At 34.4% G+C, this 22,830-nt stretch overlaps 1 protein-coding gene across 1 annotated transcript in view; it reads left to right on the top strand.

The window, feature by feature from the left end:
* The first annotated feature begins 727 nt into the window (after nt 1-727).
* fam20ca (FAM20C golgi associated secretory pathway kinase a) overlaps nt 728-22,830 on the top strand; it is an 84,796-nt gene continuing 62,693 nt past the window's right edge. Inside the window, exons 1-3 of the mRNA XM_051101678.1 lie at nt 728-2,182; nt 5,047-5,228; nt 15,649-15,727. Of these exons, the coding sequence (XP_050957635.1) occupies nt 1,629-2,182; nt 5,047-5,228; nt 15,649-15,727 (815 nt within the window). The 5' untranslated portion in view covers nt 728-1,628. The remainder of the gene's footprint in view (nt 2,183-5,046; nt 5,229-15,648; nt 15,728-22,830) is intronic.

Below are 22,830 nucleotides of genomic sequence, written 5' to 3'. Positions count from 1 at the left end.
TGCTCATTCTACTCTGCGTTTAAGCATGAAAATTACTTCAAATATCAATTAATTTAATAGTTTTGCCTTCAGTTAGATGAGGTTATCAAGACATTTGGGTTTATTGTGATATAACTTGTTTTATTTGTGTCCAGAAAACCATTGTCAACTAAGTTACCCACTAAAAAAAAAACCCTCAAAAAGGAATGGTTTGTCCCATTCTCACATAATTTGCACAGCATGATGATATTTCCTCTAGAAGCACATGGATGAAACACTAAAAGTAATGTTCTCTCTCTCTTCCCCCTAATATTGGTTAAACTAGCAAACCTGTGGAAAGAGTGGATTCATTGACTGTCAACAGTGTTACACAAGTATCACTGCTGCAAATTTACCCAAAACTAAACATACCATGTGCTCAGTAGTTCTAGGCTTCCATGTTGAGTATAGGCCCAAAACACTAAAAATGTCAACTAAGTTACCTGTCAACTGTGTTACCCCAGTAAAGGTAACATGGTGGACAGTAGCAAACATAGATAGTATTTTATGCACATATTCCTACAGATCACATTTATTTATATAGCACTTTATACAATATAGATTGTTTCAAAGCAGCTATGAAAGGTCATGTTTGGTTTTTTGGGAAACAGGAAGTTTTTTCTTCACACTGTCAAATTGTACATGTACCCCTAATTATAGAATGACCCATCTGTCAGTTTGTGAAATTATATTCAAATTGTCTGTAAAGCACTTTCAAGTAAGCTCATTTGAATCCCACTTTTTCAACCAGAAGTCTCAGAGTTTATAGGGAGTTGTTGCATATTGCAACATTATTCACTCACCCTTGTGTCGTTCCAAGCCTGTATGAATTTCTTTCCTCAGTGAGGGAAAATAAATGGCATTATTTTCATTTTACCTGATTTCTTTACCAGATATACATTTGATACACTTACTTTAATAGTCATAAAGTATCTACCGATCTATTAAGCATTATATAACAGCTTTCCATTGACGGAAGAATAGTGCTACCGCCACCGATCACCAGTCAGTCAGTCTGATGCGCATCAGCGCCTCCTGTCTTCACAAGAGGGAACTGCACTGACATTCCAAGCCGAATATCTTTGAGTCGCTCTTCCTTGAGTCTCATGGACTCAGCCAATCTGAATGCTGTGACGAGGAGAGGCAGGATCCCAATATTTAACACACAGGGCACTGATACATCTACACCTGTCACTGACTGCTCCTCATGAAGAACTAATGCACTTTATCTCCCTCTTCACATACTGAAGATATCCACACATGGGACTGCCGATCCGACATTTGTGCGGTTCTTGAGAAGTCACAACGGCGATTTCCTCGTGTTCTGTTATTATTTACCGGGACATTTTACAGATGCGCTTTACCATGAACCTGTAAGGATGCGACAGGACATCTGATCACCTAAAATCAAAGGCGCTACTCGCAACTATGCCGAGAAGAAATCTTTCTTGATACATCTGGAAAACAGCAGGATGCAGAAGAAGATTTTCGCACCTATTTGAACATGGATCTCCCATCATAACGAGGATTACAGCAGGACACCACATGCGCCCCTGAATCTCTTTATTATAGCCTGTAATCATACTGTAGCAAGTGCTTTAGGTTTAAAGATGATCCTCTTCCGTAAATTTCGCGTGTTGATTTTAATGGTGTTTCTCGTCGCCTGCACCATGCACATCATGATAGACCTGTTACCCAAGCTGGAGAAGCGCGCTGCGGGATCGGGCTCCAGCGCTGGAGGTGGAGGCGGCTGCTCCTGCTCTCACACACCGGGCGAGGAGTCTCGGTCCTGGGCCAAACAGCGCGCCAGAGCCGCCGCCGCCGAACCGGGCTGGCCTAATAAACACTCTTTGAGATTACTGCAGGATTTCAGCAACGAACCCAGCTCCAATCTCACTTCGCACTCACGGGAGAAGGTGACGGAGAGAGCTGAGTCTGAAAAGAGAGTGAGACAGCTGCAGCTGGGCTCGGAGAAGAGAGGGCTGATGAGAGACTCGGCGAGCGGACAGAAGCAGAGAGCTGTCCAGGGTTCCTCCAGACTGAAGGCGCTCTATGAGCATCCCCTCTATAAGACCGACCTGCCTCGTCTCTCTGAAGATGACACCTTGTTCAACCTCAACAATGATATCAGATTCTACCCCAAAGCTGCCGGACAACAAGAATGGCAAGTGCTCCTCTAAACCTGGCGTAAAATACATGCTGTTTTATGTTTAAAAATGAGCTTTTAAGTCCCGGCTAGTTTATACTGAACATGATTTGTGTTGCTTTGGAGAAGATGCATATTTCAAACAAATGTATTTGTGACCCTGGACCACAAAACCAGTCATAAGGGTCAATTCTTTTGAAACTGAGATTTATAAATCATCTGAAAGCTGAATAAACAAGGGTGTTCCATTGATTTATGGTTTGTTAGGATAGGACAATATTTGGCTGAGATACAACAATTTGAAAATCTGGAATCTGAAGGTGAAAAAAAATCAAAATATTGAGAAAATCGTCTTTAAAGTTGTCCAAATTCGTAGCAATGCATATTACTAATTAAAAAATTAAGTTTTGATATATTTACGGTAGCAAAATATATTCATGGAACATGATCTTTACTTAAAATCCTAATGATTTTTGGCATAAAAGAAAAGTTGATGCTTTTGACCCATGCAATGTATTTTTGGCTATTGCTACAAATATACCCATGCTACTAAAGACTGGTTTTGTGGTCCAGGATCACTTTTTAAAAAAAAAAAAAAAGTGACAAACCACATATTATAGTTTGACAGTTTGCCTAGCTAAATGGTTCACATGTTTGTTTGTTGACGAGGTGAGTCTACAGCATAAGAAAATAAGATGATGTGACAAAATGTGACAACCTGCCCCAGTCTTCTTTCTAAGGAGATAATGTAAAGAAAAGCATTTAAGCTAATTGCTCATATTTTATTCCGAAGCGGCAGGAAAAGAAGAATGGAAAGTGCTACAATAAAAGGCATAAATACATATTGTTATACATGTGAATTGTTATTTGCATAATTAAAATATGAATGGAAACTTGTTCTAGTTGTCACATTGTCACAACTGTAAGATTTATAGTAAAAAAAAAAAAAAAGAAAGAAAAAAAATAATCAGACAAAATATGCTGGTTTTAAACTACCAAATGTCATATTAAAATAATTTGTGCCGTTTTATGAATTATTTTGTATTTTGCAGTTTCCTGTTTAAATTTAGCTGAAAAGTAAGTTTAAATGCACTAAACAGAGATATCCTGTGGATAGAGACAACATGCCCCCATTGTGACAACATGCCCCGGTATAGTTATTCTATAGTCAACCTTCAGTGTGTGCCTATACAGAAACTGACAAGAGTGTTGAAAATGTGTTCATCCCGAAGCACCAGGGAAATTAAAAACTGCAAGTACTACTAAAAAACACATCTAAGAAAAAAAAAAAGTTTCTCATATCACACCCTGGGGTCATAATTTTCTCATTCTGAGTAAGTAGTAATCATAATAAAGTCAGAATAATTTAGGAGAGGAGTACATGTATTTTTAAATCTTTAGAGGTAAAAATAAGAGTGCGTGTATTGAGGAAAGACATGATACTGTGGCTTGGGTGTGTTTTTTTTTTTTTTATAATTTCCAGTCCATACTGACTCATTGTGCGTGTTAAAAGCTTTGCTGCTAGGACTCATCTATGTTCCTCTGGTGTGATGTGTTGTTTTCTTCAGAGCTGTCAGATGCATTAAGCTGAAGGGGTTTTTGTTGGTGTCATGCCCTTTGTTTGCTCCTGTGTCCTTTCTTTGTGTTCTTCACCTGGCAACCTCTCGCGTCCTCTAGGGATATCTCAGCTTATTCTCACTGCCTTTAACCTTGCCTGAATTAACTAAACATGCCTTTTAATCATGCCTGACTGGTCTGGATCTGGATCCAGATGAACTAAACATGAATAGCTGGCCGATTTAACAGTGTTTTGTTAATCACTGAAAATGCATATGACAAGCCTGTCATCCAGATGCTGTCACATTACTTTTTAATATTCCTTTTCATGTTTTGATGTGGCACAATGTTTTATGTTTGTGTGTTGTTATGAAGTTAGGGGCCTCAGGGAAATGAAGTACAGTGGATGTATTCACTTATTCCACGAGCATACAAAAAATGCTGCTCTTTAGATAAATGTACAGTAATTTTAACTCAAATGAAGCTGAATTTTAAAGCACACATAGAAAATACACTGCAAACTATAGATGCAGTTATAAAGTCATGCCCACTCCTTGTATGTTTTATTAGGTTTCTAATGAAAAAAGTGCACCTAATTGTATTAAATATGCACTCGTACTTCAAATCTTAAAAGTAAAATAAAAAAAATTAAGTACACATTTAAGTGCACTTTGCAGTAATGTCAAATGAAAAGTTTTACTTTAAAGTGCATTTTAAATCATTGTTTTAATAATTTTTTTCTTGATTTATAAAGTACATTTATTTAAATGACTAACATAAAGTGCACGTAAAGTACTTGATTGTAATTTTAACTATGTGTTTGATGTTACAATTAAAGTTAATATATTTTAAATGTGCTAAATTCCAGCTTCATAATTATAAATGTGTAATTACAGATATATTTCAATACATGAAAAGTTTCAATAGAAAAGACATTAAAGAATATTTTAGTACTATGAATGCTTGTGGTACATTTATTAGTACACTGCATATCTATCAGTTCACAAATCAGTTCACAATTTCGCTTTCAGCTACAAATGAATATTTCGTAGTAATTCCAGCTTTGTTTTATCATGTTTAAATCTATTACACAGATTTTCCCCACAAATCACTGGAAAATGTACACTGAGTTGACCTGGGCCTAGTAATAGTACATTGTCCAGCTTGTTTGTACTGTATAATATTACAGTAAATCGGGTTAAATATAAATGTTTCAAGATTTCCTCAAAGTTTGATGCCTTAATTCACCCTTAATGTGGTTTCGTATTGTCAGGCAGCATGTGTGTTGGTAGTGACTAATGCCCTCCACTGTCCTTTACCGGCAGGCATAATGAGGGGAACGTAGAGGAGGAGGAGTATAGTCCAACAGGGGAGGCCACTGCTGAGTCATATCCCAACTGGCTCCGCTTCCACATCGGGATTAACCGATACGAACTCTACTCCAGACACAACCCCGTCATCGGCGGCCTGCTGAAGGACCTGGTCTCCCAGAAGATCACCAGCGTAGGTGGGTTTGGGGTACAGGACCTGCTCCTGTTTAATGAATTAGCCCAACTGAAGTGGGAAAGAAAAGCAATTATTGCCAAGTGGTTTAGAGCCATTATAGGTATGACATGAGCAACTAGGTCAATGGTGTGCAAAGTGTAACTGTGGTTGAATTACAATGAATTTTGGAGACTTTATTGGATGTGCAATGTAGTGTTTGTGTGCGTGTGAATGGAGAAACCGGAATTATTTGAGAATATTTGCCGCTTTCCATTATTAGAGTACACTGTCCCATTATTTAATGAAAGCATTAGACACACAAATCCCTGGTGAGTAGATGTTATGTGTTACATACACTGTGAAAAACAATTTAAGTCAACTTAAAATAATTTGTTACCCTGCTGCCTTAAAATTTTAAGTTCAGTCAACTCAAAAAAGTTTAGTCTTGAAATGCTAAGTTGTACTAAGTGACAACTTAGATTTTTGAGTTGATTCAACTTAAAATTCTAAGGCAGCTGGGTAACAAGCCCAGCTTTTAAGTTTAACAAACCAAATTTTTTAGTTTAGTCAACTCAAATATCTAAGTTGTCACTTAGTATAACTTAAAGCAGAAGTCCACTTCCAGAACGAAAATTTACAGATAATGTATTCACCCCTAGGGTTCGTACGGGTGCTTGAATTCCTTGAAAATGCTTGAATTTTAATGTGTTTTCAAGGTTTGAAAAATGCTTGGATTTTGGATAAAATGCTTAAAAATGCAGTTACATTGGTTTCATAATAATTTGCTTTCTTACTGAATAGTTAATTTTTTACATAAAATAAGCCTAACTCCGCTGGAGTCTGCGTGTGTGGCTGTAGTGTGATCTGCTGGTCTTTACGTGCACCCATGGAACAGAGCGGGAGATAAAAAAGTGCAGGGAGGTTGCCGCATTAGTCAGAGATGGCTTGAAAACGACATACAACTTATGGTTAAAATAAGAATTAACCTCCTGTAAAGTCTGCTTTTTCATGGAAGAGTCTGCGCTTCCGAATCATATAAAGGGTAAATAGAAATATTATAAATGTGTGCGTGTGTGTGGGTTTGGTTTATATATACTGGTGGGAGACACGGTGGGGACCTAAATTGAGGTCCCCATGGGTACAAAAGCTTCTAAATGATACAGAATTAGTTTTTTTTTTTTAGAAAGTAAAAATTCAGAAAGTTTCCTGTGATGGGTAGGTTTAGCGGTTGGTGTAGAGCGATAGAAAATATGTGTGTGTGTGTGTGTGTGTGTGTGTGTTAAATTAAGATGATAATTTATAGCTACTTTTGACTAATCCCTTTTCCTAAAATTGTTGTACCATTTTGTACCAGTCATTAATACGTTACCATAGATATTACCCTACCCCACTCACACAGTATTCATTTTATTTGTGCAGGTCTTAAAAAGCCTTACATTTTATTTTAAAAATTGTGCAATCTGTAAATTTTTCAATATAATTTTTTTTTTTTATCATTTATACTTTATGTTGGCTATTTATATTAGACAATGATATATACAATTCAAATAAGTGGTTTTTAATAGCACAACAACATCTGATTTAAAGTGAAGAACTCAAGTTTGTACATAAACATGTAATTTACCTCAGTTGTAAAGTGCTTGAAAACCTTGAAAATGCACCTTGAAAGAGCTTGAAAAGTGCTTGAATTTTACTTCGGAAAAGGTGTAAGAACACTGTCACCCCCTTTCCATCCATTATGTTCATGTGTTTCTTTCTTCAGTCGGAAAGAAATTATGTTTTTTTGAGGAAAACATTTCAGCATTTTTCTCCATATAATGGATTGATAAGGTGCCCCAATTTTGAACTTCCAAAATGCAGTTTAAATGCGGCCGAAAAAGAAGGGTCTTATCTAGCAAAACAATCGGTTCTTTTTAATGTCAAAAGCTCGTCTTGTCTTGCTCTGCCTGAACTGTTTTTTTTCCGGTTCATGACAGTTAGGGTATGTCAAAAAACTCCCATCTCATGTTCTCCCTCAACTTCAAAATCATCCTATATCACTGTTTTACCTTTTTTGTTAAGGGTGTTTGATCTTCTTTGCATGTTCATTTTGCAAAGACTGGGTTGGTACTTCTGCAGCGATGTAGGATGATTTTGAAATGATTTTTGAAGTTGAGAAAGAAAATAAGATCTGAGTTTTTCGACATACCCTAACTGTCTTGAACCAGAATACATAGAGTTCAGGGAGAGAAACACAAGACGAGCGTTTGAGATTAAAAAGTATTTCAATTGTATTGTTTTAATTAAAATAACCGATTTTGCTAGATAAGACCCTTCTTCCTCGGCTGGTATCGTTTACAACCACATTTGGGATCGTTTGAAGCTGCATTTAAACTGCATTTTGGAAGTTCAAACACAGGGCACCATATCAGTCCATTATATGGAGAAAAATCCTGAAATGTTTTCCTCCAAAAACATAATTTCTTTATGACTGAAGAAAAAGGCATGAACATCTTGGATGACAAGGGGGTACATTATCTGTAAATTTTTGTTACTGGAAGTGGACTTCTCCTTTAAAGCAAACTGATGTTATTTATAGCGTTAAACTACTTGGCACAACCTGACTGGTTCATATTGCATATGCAGCAAATAAACTTGCTGCTTTATATTTAAATGGCTGGTTAGCATTCACTACAGCATTTTGCAGCACGTTTTCAGAGATCCTCTGAAATCCTCCACCTCCCCAGCTCCACCTGTATATATCTGCCTCAGGTTATTATATATGCTATTTGTGCAGAAACAGTATGTCTTAAATACTCACAGCAGCAATGATCGATTATTCTTTAATGTCAAAGAATGTTTTACTTAAAAATATTAAGTAGAGATCATGTTTCAAGAAGATATTTTGATCAAAACTTAAGAACTTAATTTGGACAACTTTTAAGGCAATTTTCTCAATATTTCGATTTTTTTTTCGAGTTTCCAAAAATTAACCCATATGACTGGTTTCGTGGTCTAGGGTTACATTTGGGATGGTAAATATACTTGATTATGGTAACAAAGTCACAAATCCCTTATAAAATGAAGCTACTAATGTCATATTTAGTCTGAGGTTGACATTTCTGAAGGTTAAGCAGCTTCTTTCTTTCCATTTGCTGAAAAAGGAAAAATTCGACTTCAGTTTTGAGAGTTTCAGACCCTATTTTCTCCCCTATTCATGGAAAGTGCCATTTGGAAGTATTTTATTTAGAAGCTTGTGCAGTGTACAGAATGATCCGCATAGACATGTTTATGTGTGCATGCACTCAGGCACTTGAGATGGCTAGTGAACATCAGGACCTATTTCTGTAGGCAGAATTATGCCAGAAGCGGCACACGCACGCATCCTTTTATTCCCAAGAGAGAGTGTGATTGACAACTACTCTTCCTCCATTAGTCTCCGAAAGTCCACCTGAAGATCTTACATGACTTATTTTTTCCAGCCCTGTGCAGTTTGAGACATCTGTATTGTGATGCGCTTATAAAACAGTCTCTGAATTCAGAAACTATAACCACAAACCTCACTTGCTCCGTGCTTCATGTGGTAACATCTAAATGCAAATGTTTGAAAAAAAAATTATTTAAAGGCGTCATTGGATTCCCATTTTCCAGTTGATATGATTCTTTAGGGTCTTAAAGAAAAGTCTATAACATACTTTGGTTAAAACAACACCCTTTTTACCTTATCAAAAACAGCCCTGTTCACAGCAAGCCGTGTTAGTGCCTGTCCCTTTAAATGCTAATGAGCTCTGCTTACCCCGCCCCTCTCTTCCATGGGGTGACAAGCTGTTCAAGAGACTGCAGTGAAAGACTGTACTTTTTACTTCACTAAATTTCATAAAACATATCGTTACTCCTTATAATATATCACATGATCCGAGGCGCAATACCAGTGTCTGATTCATGACGAACTGATTCTTTTCAATGAACCTGTTATATCGGTTCACAAATCACACCAAACGATTCATTCACGAATTGGAATGATCCGATTACACATCAACATCAGTGTCTCTATGTTTTAGGTCAAAAAACGAAAAATTAAAAAACTCATGCACGTTCATATTCCCCACTGCTGTAACGTTAGCAGTTTTATGAAAATGCTACGCATTTAGCCCTACATGCCATCTGTTTTTGTATTGTTTATTAACAGGATCATTTTTATATTGTTTGGACTAACTAGCCTAGTAGACAGATATTTTTGTTTATAACCATACTGAAAATAAGTAAATATTGTCTCGCTAACAAGCTTGCTGGTGCTAAGCTGAGGTAATTTTTAGATATAAAGTCCAAATATTTTTATTCAACCACCTAGATAAAATACATCTGAGGGAAAAAGAAAGGATGTGATGTTCAGAACATGGAAACTACAGTAATTATTAAATTGGCATTGGCCAGGGATGGTTTGAGAACAAGGTTTGAGAGGAAAAAAATAATTGTGAAAATATAATTATATTTCCTTAAAATGTTCTTGCTAACTTCAGGCCTGACATTCTGCAAAACAACAAGCTTTAAAACACTTTTTTCTTACTGGTGAATCTGTTTTCCCTCAGGTACATCGCAGTGTAAGCTTTACAGTGAACATTACTACAGCATTCTCGTCAACATAGTCCATATCAACAACAAAAATGTATTTTTACTAGGGCTGTCAAACGATTCAAAGTTTTAGTTTGCCTAATATATGTGTGTATTGTGTGTAATTATTAAGTGTTTAAAGATACAAACACATTCATGTATATATTAAAGTAATATTTACAAGTATATTTATTTATTATAATTTTTATATAATTTATATTATATATAAATAAAAATATGTTGTACATAACATATTTTTCTTAAATATATACATTAATTTGTGTGTATTTATATATAGATAATAATTACACACAGTACACATTTATTTACACATTTATTAGGCAAACTAAAAGTTTTAATCATGTGACAGCCCTAGTAAAAATACATTTTTGTTGTTGATATGGACTATGTTGACGAGAATGCTGTAGTAATGTTCACTGTAAAGCTTGTTGTTGATGTACCTGAGGGAAAACAGATTCACCAGTAAGAAAAAAGTGTTTTAAAGCTTGTTGTTTCATATGTGATTAATTGCGATTAATCGTTTGACAGCCCTAATTTTTACTCCATATAGTGGTTATTTTGAGAAAATCCCAGCAGTAAGATTATAAAAAATATGTGCTAATATAAAATTAAATTAAGTTGCCTATATCAGTATTTTTTTTTTTTTTTACTTAACCCTGAAAGACCTAGGCCATTTTAGGGGCACCTGACATGCCTGCACTTTTCTTTGTTTTTTCAGACCTATTCTAGCTATATATCATTGTAAACAGGAGAACTTGAAGTTTCAGTCTAGCTAATGGCCCAATGGTCTTCTCTAGGAATGAATGAATTTCCAAAATTTTAAGAAAATTGCAAGCAACAATTGGAGGTTTTCTACTGTGTACTCAAACAGAAACTCATGAAGTTTGGATATTTTTTTTCTTTAGGAAGTTGTATTTGGGTTTTTTTACACTTCAAAATAAAATTTCATCTACATATAACATTCCCCAAGCAAGTTATAGCCATTTATTACAATATTGTTATAGGCGCTTTTCAGTGAAAAAGAGGTCTATTTAGTTCGACAATATAGATGTGTTCAAAAATGTTTAGGAAGTAAATGGAAACAGTATTATGTAATAAGAAAACACAGTAAAAAAATAAATAAATAAATAAAAGGTGATTTTTTTTCAGAGAAATATATTTTCAGAGTATGAACAACAAATGCAAACAGTGCAAATGATTCACAAACTACACACAAAATGAGAGAAAATATACAGAGTGCAACAGGAAAAAAATAGTGCAAATGATCTTTATAAACTATATGACAAGAATTACCATAATATAACAGTCAAATGGATCGATCCACTGGCTGTATTTGCATTTTACCGGGACAGCGCATAGCGACGTGAAAACAAATTCCAGCACATTATCCCGTATGTACTGCTGCTTCATCCCTGTTTTTGTTTTGTGTCAAAGTGCTCTGTGTCTGAGTCCTGTGCTTTTTCATGCTGTCATGCAAATGTGTGCTGTCATGCAAATGTGCTATTTTGTTTGTTTTCATGCACGCACAACATACTTTACTTTCACTTTGAGTTTGTTCAAATTTCCAAAGAAACATGCTAATTGGTGGTTCAAAAGTCCAATATGTTTATTGGTTGAATAGATGACAGTTTAAACCAATCTGGGCACGGGGGTGGAACTAAGCGTCAACAATCTTTCCTGTTTGGCTGAGAGGAACGAAATGCATTGCTTTTTCTCTGACGAATCAGTGCGATCAAAATGTGATGACGTAATCACGTTCACTACGGAGTCTCTGAATATCCAAATGCGATACATGAAAAAAGCATTCAGATTGGATGAGCGGTTCAAAAGTTATTATATATTTAATAACAATAGTTATTTTTAGTTGCGGACGGCTGTCTCGGTCTTTGAGGGTTATGTACATCGAAAATCGAATACTTTTGTACTTTTTCTCGCGGAAAACTGAAAAAGGAGCACTTTTACTTTTAATGGAGTACTATTTTACTGAAGTACTTACTTTACTGAAGTACTTGATTTGTGTACTTCAACCACCATTAAATGATAACTGTTATGTTCATTATAACATCCAACAACAAAACACCTCGCTACTCCTACGTCTACCCCTGCTCCGGCGTCGAAACAATGGCTGACAGTTCACAGCTCACTCAGGGCGGGTCTAAGGTAAGACAATCGTGTCAATCGACAGTTGTGGGAGGGGCCTGTGCAGAACTATGTCATTCTGCCAGGAATCTCAGAACAGCCTGATTTGAGAAAGTGATTATTAATATTAGGGATTTAAAAAAAGCACTAGGTGGATTTTTGTCATTATAGGGTGGTTGTGTACACACACTGCCAACACACATTTATGTTCAAACAACAAGTAAAAGTGAATTTTGCATCCGATGACCCCTTTAATAAACCTGACAGCAAATAAAGTCATTTTAATGGTTATTGAAAATAGATTACTAATAGTGAAGTCATATATTATGTTATTTGCAATTAAATGAAATTGTATTATAGTTTAAATTTATATTAAAAGCAATTAACTAAACTTGTGTGCTCTTTTGACCTAACTTCATAATTACTTTTTTTGTCTTTGAAATGTGGTTAAAGTGCACTGCCGTATTATAATATATGTTTGTAATTACACATTTTTTAATGATAAAGTTGTAATTTAGTGCATTCAAATATATTAACTTTTCATAAAGTAACAAATGGCTTAATTAGAGTTTGCTGCATATTAGGCAGGGACAGGAGGAGATATTTAACATTAAAAAAATCACTCTTCACCCCCTATGGTACAAGAATTGCCTTTGTTCACTTTTTACAGTGTGGTTCAGTGCAGCCTCTGGAACAAATAGCACTTTGCTGAAGGTAATTTCAGTCATATTAGGATTAATTAAGGTTATAAATTTAGCACTTGCTGAATTACTCTGTTGTGATCACTGTGCTTTCAGAAAATGACTCTAAAGCAGTGTTTTGCTGGAAACATTTAGCAAAAATAGGCTGGATTTAATCAAATAAATAGAGCAGTTCTCCAGGGATTGAAGCAAATCAAAAGATGCGCGGTTTAACAATACTTATTTGTGTATGTGAAGTCTCGCTAGATAATAACACTAAGAGCTGCGGCATTATGGCTTCATTCCAACTGACGTGTCTCTGCTCAACTAATGAGTTCAATAAGACTTTACTGCTGCAGAATTGCACAGGTGCCCTCTGGGGAAATATGATACAGAATTTTTGGATTACTCGACGTAAAGCCGTATCAGCCATCTTTGCTGTCCAATCTCATTAATCAGCCTGACAAAGAAAATGTTTTCCGCTGATCTAAGGTCAGTTTCATGACTTCTCTCGTAGTTTTAAGACTTCCAGAACTAGACTGTCTGGATCTGGCACTTGAAAAGAAATTGCGAGACATGCACTGACACAGCCCCTGCTGGGAAAGCCATGAGAAACATCACTTCACTGTAGACAGTATGGTGTAATTTTGGAGGATTATTCGCTTTGTAGTAAATATGATTTGTTGTGACTAACTTAAGCTGCCAAAGGCCTATGCACACACAAAAAGCTTGCGCACACTTGCGAGGGACTTAATTTGTGATGAAACGCCCATATGATTCATTGGTCAAGTCTTATGAAAGTCTGTTTACTTTCCTTTGAAGGGAAATTGAATGTTTTTTAATACCTGCAGCTCTTAGGTCACAATGAAAATGTTTTTCATGCTTACGAAGATGTGGCAATCATATAGTCCTCAAGAAACAATCATAAATTAAAAAATATATATATATATATATATATATATAAAATCGATTGAGTGAATCGAGTGTATAAATATATATATATATATATATATATACACTGCCCTCCAGAAGTTTGGAAACACCCCAGGCAAAGTGTGGACGATATCAGCATAAATCCTTATCATTTTTTGGTGCAAATACATTAAAGTGATTTGACATTATCATTGAAGACAATTAAGTTTAGAATACAATGAATTTAGGCCCAGATTATGCAGAGCTGTAATAGCTGCTAATGGTGGATATTTTGGTGAGTCGAAAGATTTTTTTTTTAATGTAAAAACTGTTTATGTGATAAAATATGTTTTTGTAGTTTGTGTTGTCCCTTATCAGTGCAAAATTATCACAAATTAAAAAGGAGTCATGCTAATATTGTCCAAAAACCCACTTTTCTAGGGCGTTTCCAAACATTTATATATATTAGTGGTGTCAATCGGTTAAAAAATTAACTAATTAATCGCACATTCTTTCTGAAATGAATCACTATTAATTTCATCTGACATTAAAGTTTTTAATTATACGTTTATATTAACATTAATCATATATCAAATTCAATCTTCAAATTAACGTAGAAACAACATAAAGAATGTATATTTTTCATATTTGTTTAATGCCATCTTTTTTTATGACTGAAGGCAAGTATCACTGATACCAACTGATGTCTCTATGATTTTTTTCCCTATTACTAAACCATTGACTATAGCCATTCAACATTACAGTATAATTGAGAGCTATCACTTTTAGACTTTTATAAGACTTTAAATAATATCTTCTAATTTAAGTGAACTTAAAACAAAAATCTTCACATAAACCCATTATAATAAATGTCATATAGGCCTAGTGTCTTTCAGCAAGAAAACATAGCCTAATTTAATAAAGTTATCAAACACTAAAATCTAAATTAAATAAAGATAAAGCTTAAAATTACAGAATTTATTGATTTGGTCTTTTTAATTTTGTTCTTTTGACGCAGATCTGATTCTGCTTTGAATGCGACTCATAAATAATAAATACTTACATGCACAGTTTTAAGGCAGCTTTAATCGCCTTTTTTGTAACTTCTTGACATAACTGACGGCATAACTATGACATTGGCTATATTAAAGTGCTGTATCATAAACCCAAATGAAACTACGAGTAGCCAATTTCATCAAGTTACAAAAAAATAGTTAACGCTATGCGAGGGTGTGTCTAATGCCGCTTCTATGGGAGGGATGGTAAATTTGACATTGTTCTCCCTTCTGACTGCCGATATCAGTCTAGCTCATTTTTTTTTCCTTTGATAGAAAGTCGTGAAAACACTATCGTGTAGTTTTTCTTTTGCTATTTGAGCAAATGGGAATGCAAAAAATATATTTGTGGTACTCTCCCATTTACTGCTCTCGGATTTTACCCAACTACGACGACTTCCGCTGTGAGAAACTGGCAAATGTGAGAAAGGTTCGTTCTTTAGCAGTTGTGAGTGGGATGGCCAAACCTAGCCCCGCCCCTGCGTTAATTGCGTTAAATATTTTTAACGTGTTAAACTGAGAATATATATATTTGTAAATATTTCAGTAATTTTTAGTATTTTTTAATGTCTGTAATGTTTAATTTTTCATATAGTGTTTTTTAATAGTTTTATTTAACTATAATTACGCTAGTGTAAATTATAAAACAAAATCGTCACGTCACTGACCTTTGGTTTTTCATTTAAAGTACCCTGGGAACATCGCAATTAAGTAACTTACAAATGTGCACTATAATCCGTTACTGATGTTTCAACAATTTAACTCTTCGACTCTCAAAAACAGCAGATGGTTGCTTAGCTAGTCGTGGGAATCTGCATATATTCATGAGATTTGCTGACAGTCTGACAAAATGCACTAAGAAATCACCACTGCTGTTTACAAGACTGCAAAACATCACAGCTGATTCATGCTTGTGTGAGTTAGAGCGAAAGCTTGAATGCTGGAAGAGAAGATTGTGTTAGTGTGTGTGGGAGTGTGTGTGCATATTGTCTTGTTTTTAGAAAGCTGGTCGGCTGGTGTTACAGTAATTATGTTCCTTTCACAGCTATGAAGTCAGGTGGCACTCAGCTGAAGCTCATCATGTCATTCCAGAACTACGGACAAGCCCTGTTCAAACCTATGAAGTAAGTGATATTGTAATCTTTCATTTTTTTATGAATGCACGCCCAGTGGAGAACCAGTTTTTTCAGAATTCACCCTGCATACTTTTATTTCAGGTGTATTTAGGAGGCGTGGACTAAGCCTTTTGTGTTTTAACAAAAACATGTTGTTCTGATGTTGGATGGTGAACAATTGTAGACAGTGAACAACTGTCTACAATAAATGGCGCATGTAGACAGTCTTTCTGCATGGGTGAAATATGAAAAGTATGTTAAAAATAAAATGGGGTCAAGAAATGGCGCACAAATAATTTGAACTCGCATAACTTTTTTAACTTCTGGGCCTTTAAGGAATAGTTCACCCAGAAATTAAAATTCTGTCATAATTTACTCATTCTCATTTAATTCCAAATCTGTTTGTTCTATAGAAGAAAAACAAATTATTTTGAAGAATGTTGGTAAGCAAATAGTTTATGGTCCCATTGACGTGGAAAAAAATATGATGGTATGAAGTCATTGGGTTCCAGAAAAGGTTTCTTTAGCGAAATTCTTCAAAATATCTTTTTGGCTACCAACATTCTTCAAAATATGGTTTTGGTTACCAAAATTCTTCAAAACAACTTTTTTGGTAACCAAATTTGTTTTGTTTTGTTTTGTTTTGTTTTGTTTTTTAAATACACTTTTGGTTACTAAAATTATTCAAAATATATATTTTTATTGCCAACACTTTTTTTTTTTTAACAAAATACACTTTTGGTTGCCAAAATTCTTTAAAATATGTTTCTTGTTACCAACATTCTTCAAAATATGCTTTTGGTTACCAAAATTCTTCAAAACATCTTTTTTTGGTAGGCAACTTTTTTTCCCCAAAATACACTTTTGGTTGTCAAAATTTTTCAAAGTATGTTTCTTGTTACCAACATTCTTCAAAATACGATTTAAAACATCTTTTCGGTAACCAACTTTTTGTTTTGTTTTTCAAAATACACTTTTAGTTACTAAAATTCTTGAATATATATATATATATATATATATATATATATTTTTTTTTTTTTTTTTTTTTTTAAGTTTCCCACACTTTTATTCTGTTTGTTTGTTTGTTTTGTTTTGTTTTGTTTTTTCCCCCAAAATGCATTTTGTTGGTAACAATGTTGTTACTAACATTACTTTATTTTATTTTATTTTATTTTACTTTATTTTATTGATTTATTTATGTTTTTATTGTTTTGTTTTGTTTTGTTTTGTTTTGTTTTGTTTTGTTTTGTTTTGTTTTGTTTTGTTTTGTTTTGTTTTGTGTTGTTTTGTTTTGTTTTGTTTTTCCAAAATACACTTTTGGTCACAAAAATTCTTTAAAATATCTGTTTTTTTTGTTTGTTTGTTTTGTTTGTTGTTGTTGTTGTTGTTGTTGTTGTTTTGGTTTTTTGTTACCAACATTCTTCAAAATATGCTTTGGGTTGCCAAAATTCTTCAAAACATATTTTTTTCAGTAGGCAACTTTTTTTCCCCAAAATACACTTTTGGTTGTCAAAATTTTTCAAAATATGTTTCTTGTTACCAACATTCTTCAAAATACAATTTAAAACATCTTTTCGGTAACCAACTTTTTGTTTTGCTTTTCAAAATACACTTTTAGTTACTAAAATTCTTTACAAATCTTTTATTTTATAATTTTATAATATAATTTATTTTATTTTATTTTATTGATTTATTTATGTTTTTTTGTTTATGTTTTTTATGTTTGTTTGTTTTGTTTTGTTTTTTTTCAAAATACACTTAAAATATCGGTTTGTTTGTTTTTTGTTTGTTTGTTTTTTTGTTGTTGTTTGTTTGTTTTTTGTTACCAACATTTATTTATTTATTTATTTAACAAAAATATACTTTTAGTTACCAACATTCTTCAAAATACACTTTTGGTTTTACACATACACATATTTTTTGGTATCCAACCTTTTCTTCCCCAAAATACACTTTTTGAATTCTTCAAAACTTTCATTCTCTTTTTTTTCCCTTTCTTCTTTTTACCAACATTTTTTAAAAATACACTTTTGGTTAACTAAATTCTTCAAAACAAATTTTTTGTTACCAACATATTTTTCAAAATACACTTTTGGTTACCAAAATTCTCAAAAATATTGTTTGTTTGTTTGTTTTGTTTTGTTTTTCTTTAACAAAATATACTTTTGGTTACCAACATTCTTTAAAATATCTTCTATGGTACCAACATTCTTCAAAATAACCATTTGGTGACCAATATTCTTTAAAATACACTTTTGGTTAACAATCAAAATTATTTTGTGTTCCAAAGAAAAAAAAAAAGAATGAAATGGCAGGTTTGGAATAACATGAGGGTGACAAAATCAATTTCACACAATGATTTTGTCAATTTTTGGGGTGGACTATCCCTTTAAGCTCCCTTATTAGGAAATTAAACAAAGCAAAGATAAATAGAATAAGCCGTTATTTACCTAAAAATCCCCATTTTAAAAAATAATTCTTTAAGCCCCTAAAGACTGCACCTGAGCTTAATGGTTATTAGAGTAACTCCTCAGTTGTTTTCGGCATTTGTTGGCCAGCAGCACAAACGTCCGTATGATCATTCCTGGTGGGTAATAATCAGCCTGGTTTTAATTAACATCGCCAGGCTTACGCATTAATTAAAAACTGCGAGACACTATCACGCACTCTTGGGGATATTTGCCAGCAGAAGCTGTAAGAGCCACACATAAAACAGGGCAGATCGACGGAGTGTGTCTGCCATATTCCCTCTGTTGAAACAACACTGCCAGGGCTACCTGACTCATTTGTGATCAAATAATTGCTAGGGGATGCTTGATTGCTTCCACCCGGAGGAAAACCTTTCTCGTCGTTGTTTTCTTTGATTATGCTTTGTCATTGCCATCTGTGAGTTCTTAGTCTTTCTTGGTGGGTGCAGGCACAAACAGTTGGTGGCTAAAAACACACTCAGTTATTGCAGAACAGTAGCATCAGGAGATGCGCAATTCACACACCAGACAAGGTGGCTTATGCATGTTTGGATTAGCACTCCCTGCTGAAAAAAAAAAAATCACTGGCTTGATGACTGGCTGAATGAATAACTGGCTTAGGCCAAGATGAATTACTTATGGTTTGATGTAGGGGTGTACAATACAGTATTGTGCAAAAGTCTTAGATGTCTTTATTTTAAGATGGTTATTTTTAGTGTACCAGTACCAGACAGTTTCATTTTCAAACAGTCCTTTTGCCATTAAAGAAATAGCTAACCCAAAAATGAAGATTTGCTGAAAATGTACTCGCCCTCAGGCCATCCAAGATGTAGATGAGTTTGTTTCTTCACAGAAACAGATTCATATATATTTAGCATTTACTTGCTCACTAGTGGATCCTCTGCAGTAAATGGGTGCCGTCAGAATGAGTTCAAACGGCTGATTAAAGGAGACGTCCACCAGAACAAAAGATTCACATATAATGTACTCACCTCCTTGTCATTCAAGATGTTAATGTCTTTTTTTCTTCAGTCGTAAAGAAATTATGCTTTTTGAGGAAAACATTTCAGCATTTTTTTTCTATATAATGGACTGATGTGGTGCCCCAAGTTTGAACTTCCAAAATGCAGTTTAAATGCGGCTTCAAACGATCCCAAATGTGGTTGTAAACGATCCCAAGGGGTCTTATCTAGTGAAACGACAGCTCATTTTCATTAAAATAATACAGTTTATATACTATTTGACGTCAAATGCTCGTCTTGTCTTACTCAGCCTGGACTGTTTTTGTTCCGGTTCATGACAGTCAGGGTATGTCGTGTCACATGTTCTCCCTCAACTTCAAAATCATCCTATGTCGCTGTTTTACCTTTTTTGTTAAGGGTGGTTGATCTTCTTTGCATGTTCACCTTGCGTAGACTGGGTCGGTACTTCTGCAGCGATGTAGGATGATTTTGAAATGATTTTTGTTGAGGGAGAAAATTTTGAAGTTGAGGGAGTTTTTCGACATACACTGTCTTGAGCCAGAATACACAGAGTTAAAGTCAAAGTAAGACAAGACGAGTGTTTGAGATTAAAAAGCATTTAAATTGTATTTTATTAATGGAAATAACCAATCATTTTGCTAGATAAGACCCTTCTTCCTCAGCTGGGATTGTTTACAACCGCATTTGGGATCGTTTGAAGCCCCATTTAAACTCGGGGCACCATATCAGTCCATTATATGGAGAAAAATCCTAAAATGTTTTCCTCAAAAAACACAATTTTTTACGAATGAAGAAAGAAAGACATGAACATCTTGGATGACAATTATACGTAAATTTTTGTTCTGGTAGTGGACTTCTCCTTTAACATCACAAACTGGGCGTTTTTAGTAAACAAATATATCATTAAGATGTTTTTAACATAATAAGTGATAACTTCCCAGCTTTTATCTAGTTCATAAAAATATTTTAGTGGAACGTTTTGAGCAGTTACACCTTGGAAGTGTTAATTAAACAGTAATCATATTGTGCAATAGGTACGATTTGGCATTTATTTCTCAGTTTGTGCTTTGAACGCTCAGTGCTAAAAAGCTTGAAGAATCATCTATTCATCATATCATAGACATGAATAACCTTCCATACAGTCTCACTCAAACCACTGAGCATCCAAAGCACATGGCAAACCCTCACTGCGGGTAGGTGCTTTTTCATCCCAAATAAAGCTGCAGGTTTCCCCTTTTCCCAAGCTCTACATCTATCTCCCTCTCAGGCTATAGATTTCTCCAGCTCTAAAAGCTTGGGAGTATTTCTCAGAATCCTCGTTGAAGGCACAGGGCCACCCTTTCCCTCACCTACCCTTCTGTGTAGCCGTACTGAGCGTCAAAGCTCCTTTTGATGTGCTGCTGCTTTGAGCTGGATGCTAATCTATCTGCAGGCGCATGAAGGGGTAACTGCTCCGGTTCCTCCGGTCTTAGAAAGCCACGCGGGCTCCCCTCTGTGTATGTGAGAGGAGTTTATTGAACTTGAGTTATCTGACTGGGATCTAGGTGCAAATGCAGCAATAAATCATCGTGCAGCCTTTCACTCTACCTTCTCCATGTTCATTCAGAGACCAGCCGGTGGGACTTGTGCCACGTAAAAGCACTCATCCCATCAAAACGAGGAAGGAGTAGCTGTATTTTATAGGAAAGCCCTGCTCACTGAATGGTTTAATTATTCCACATCACAGCACTGAATGCTAGTGATCGCCATGAAATGGGAAAGGAGAGAGATGAGATTAGAAATGAACAGAGGGACAGAAAAAAAGCTCTTGTGAAAAAGAAGTACACTTTTAAAGGAGTCTACTGTTAAATAATAATACTTAAGTGCAAACTAAAAGTAATGTTTTCAGACACTTCAGTACAAGTTATTTACAATTAAATGAAAGAAAGTTTATAGTTGAATTTATATGTGACCCTTGACCTCAAAAAAAGTAGCATGGGTATATTTGTAGCAATAGCCATACATTGTAGGGGTCAAAATTATTTTTCTTTTATGCCAAAAATCATTAGGATATTAAGTAGCGATCATGTTCCATAAATATATCAAAACTTAATTTTTGATTAGTAATATGCATTTCTAAGAACTTCATTTGGACAACTTTAAAGGCGATTTTCTCAAATAGTTGTATCTCGGCCAAATATTGTCCTATCATAACCATACGTCAATGAAAAGCTTATTTATTCAGTTTCAGTTTATTAAGAGGTGTGTTCCTTTTCAGATCAAACTCATTCAAATGTATTTGCAACAGGTTAACTGCACACTGTAAAAAATAAAAAACACAATTTGTTGAGTCAGCTTAAATTAATTTGTTACTCTGCTGCCTTAAAATTTTAAGTTCAGTCAACTAAAATAAGTTTGGTCAACTTGAAATGTTAAGTTGTACTAAGTAACAATTTAGATGTTTGTGTTTGCTAAACTTAACAGATGGGTAAGTAACCCAGCTGCCTTAAAATTTTAAGTTGATTCAACTCAAATATCTAAGTTGTCACTTAGTATAATTTAACATTTTAAGTTGAATAAACTTTTATTGAGTTGACTGAACTTAACATTTTAAGGCAGCCAGGTTACACATTTTTTTAAGTTGACTCAACAAATTGTTTTTTACAGTGCACTCAAAATGTAGTAACATCTACAAGCGATGTGAATGCTTCTAAGCTAAATTTTAAGTGTCTTAGAAAAGGGTATGAATACTTATGCAAATTTCATTTTTTTTTTATTTTTATACATTTGCAAAGTTGTCACAAATCTGTTTTTTGCTTTGTCATTATGATATATGGAGTGTAGATTGATGTGGGGAAAAAAGTTATTTAAAGCAGTTGGCTGCAACAAACAATAAATTAAGGGGTATGAATATTTTCGCAAGACACTTTATTTAACTACATAAATTTGTAATAAAGTGGCAATTTAATACATTCAATATATATTATATTAAAGTTGTCCAATAACACACTACAGTCTAACATATAATCACATATATTCAACACATCAAAATAAGTGTACTTATTGAAAGCATGACAAAAGATTATTAAAACAATGATTTTACATATTGTACTTTGAGATAAAATTTTTAATTTGACGTTATTACAAAATGCTCTTTACTCAAGATACAATGTACACTCTTTAAATACAGTTAAATGACCTTTATTTCATTTATATCATATAGAGTTTTTAAAATACACTTTTAAGATTTGAAAGTGCACTTTCAGTATGATTAGGTACGCTTCTTTTTCACAAGGGAAGGACTGAGCCGAGATGTTTGGGTTAGATTTACAAACCTGACCGTCGAGATTCTTTCTAGTGATCTGTGACGCTAAAACAATGACAGACTGTGCTTCAGATGTTGGTATTGTTTGCATGTGTATACACAACTTGATTTACCCAGGACATGTTTCTGAATCAACATCTTTTGTTATTCATGTAACAGCACTCTTGCCATCCAGTGTTAGCATTAACGCTAAGCCTTACAATGACACTTTAACATGATTGGTTGATGGGAATGGTCCTCCAGGCAATTCCTCAATGACTTTAAGAGAGGTTCACACTGTCATTAATTTTCAGTGTGCAATATGTTCGTTGTCAGTTCATCTCACGCAACAACATTGTCTTGTGCCAAACCCTAGCA

This window comes from Labeo rohita, chromosome 3 (genome assembly GCF_022985175.1).
Source record: "Labeo rohita strain BAU-BD-2019 chromosome 3, IGBB_LRoh.1.0, whole genome shotgun sequence".
NCBI classification, from domain to species: Eukaryota; Metazoa; Chordata; class Actinopteri; order Cypriniformes; family Cyprinidae; genus Labeo; species Labeo rohita.
Note: the sequence above shows the minus strand (reverse complement) of the source record. Positions and strands in the feature narration are given on the sequence as shown.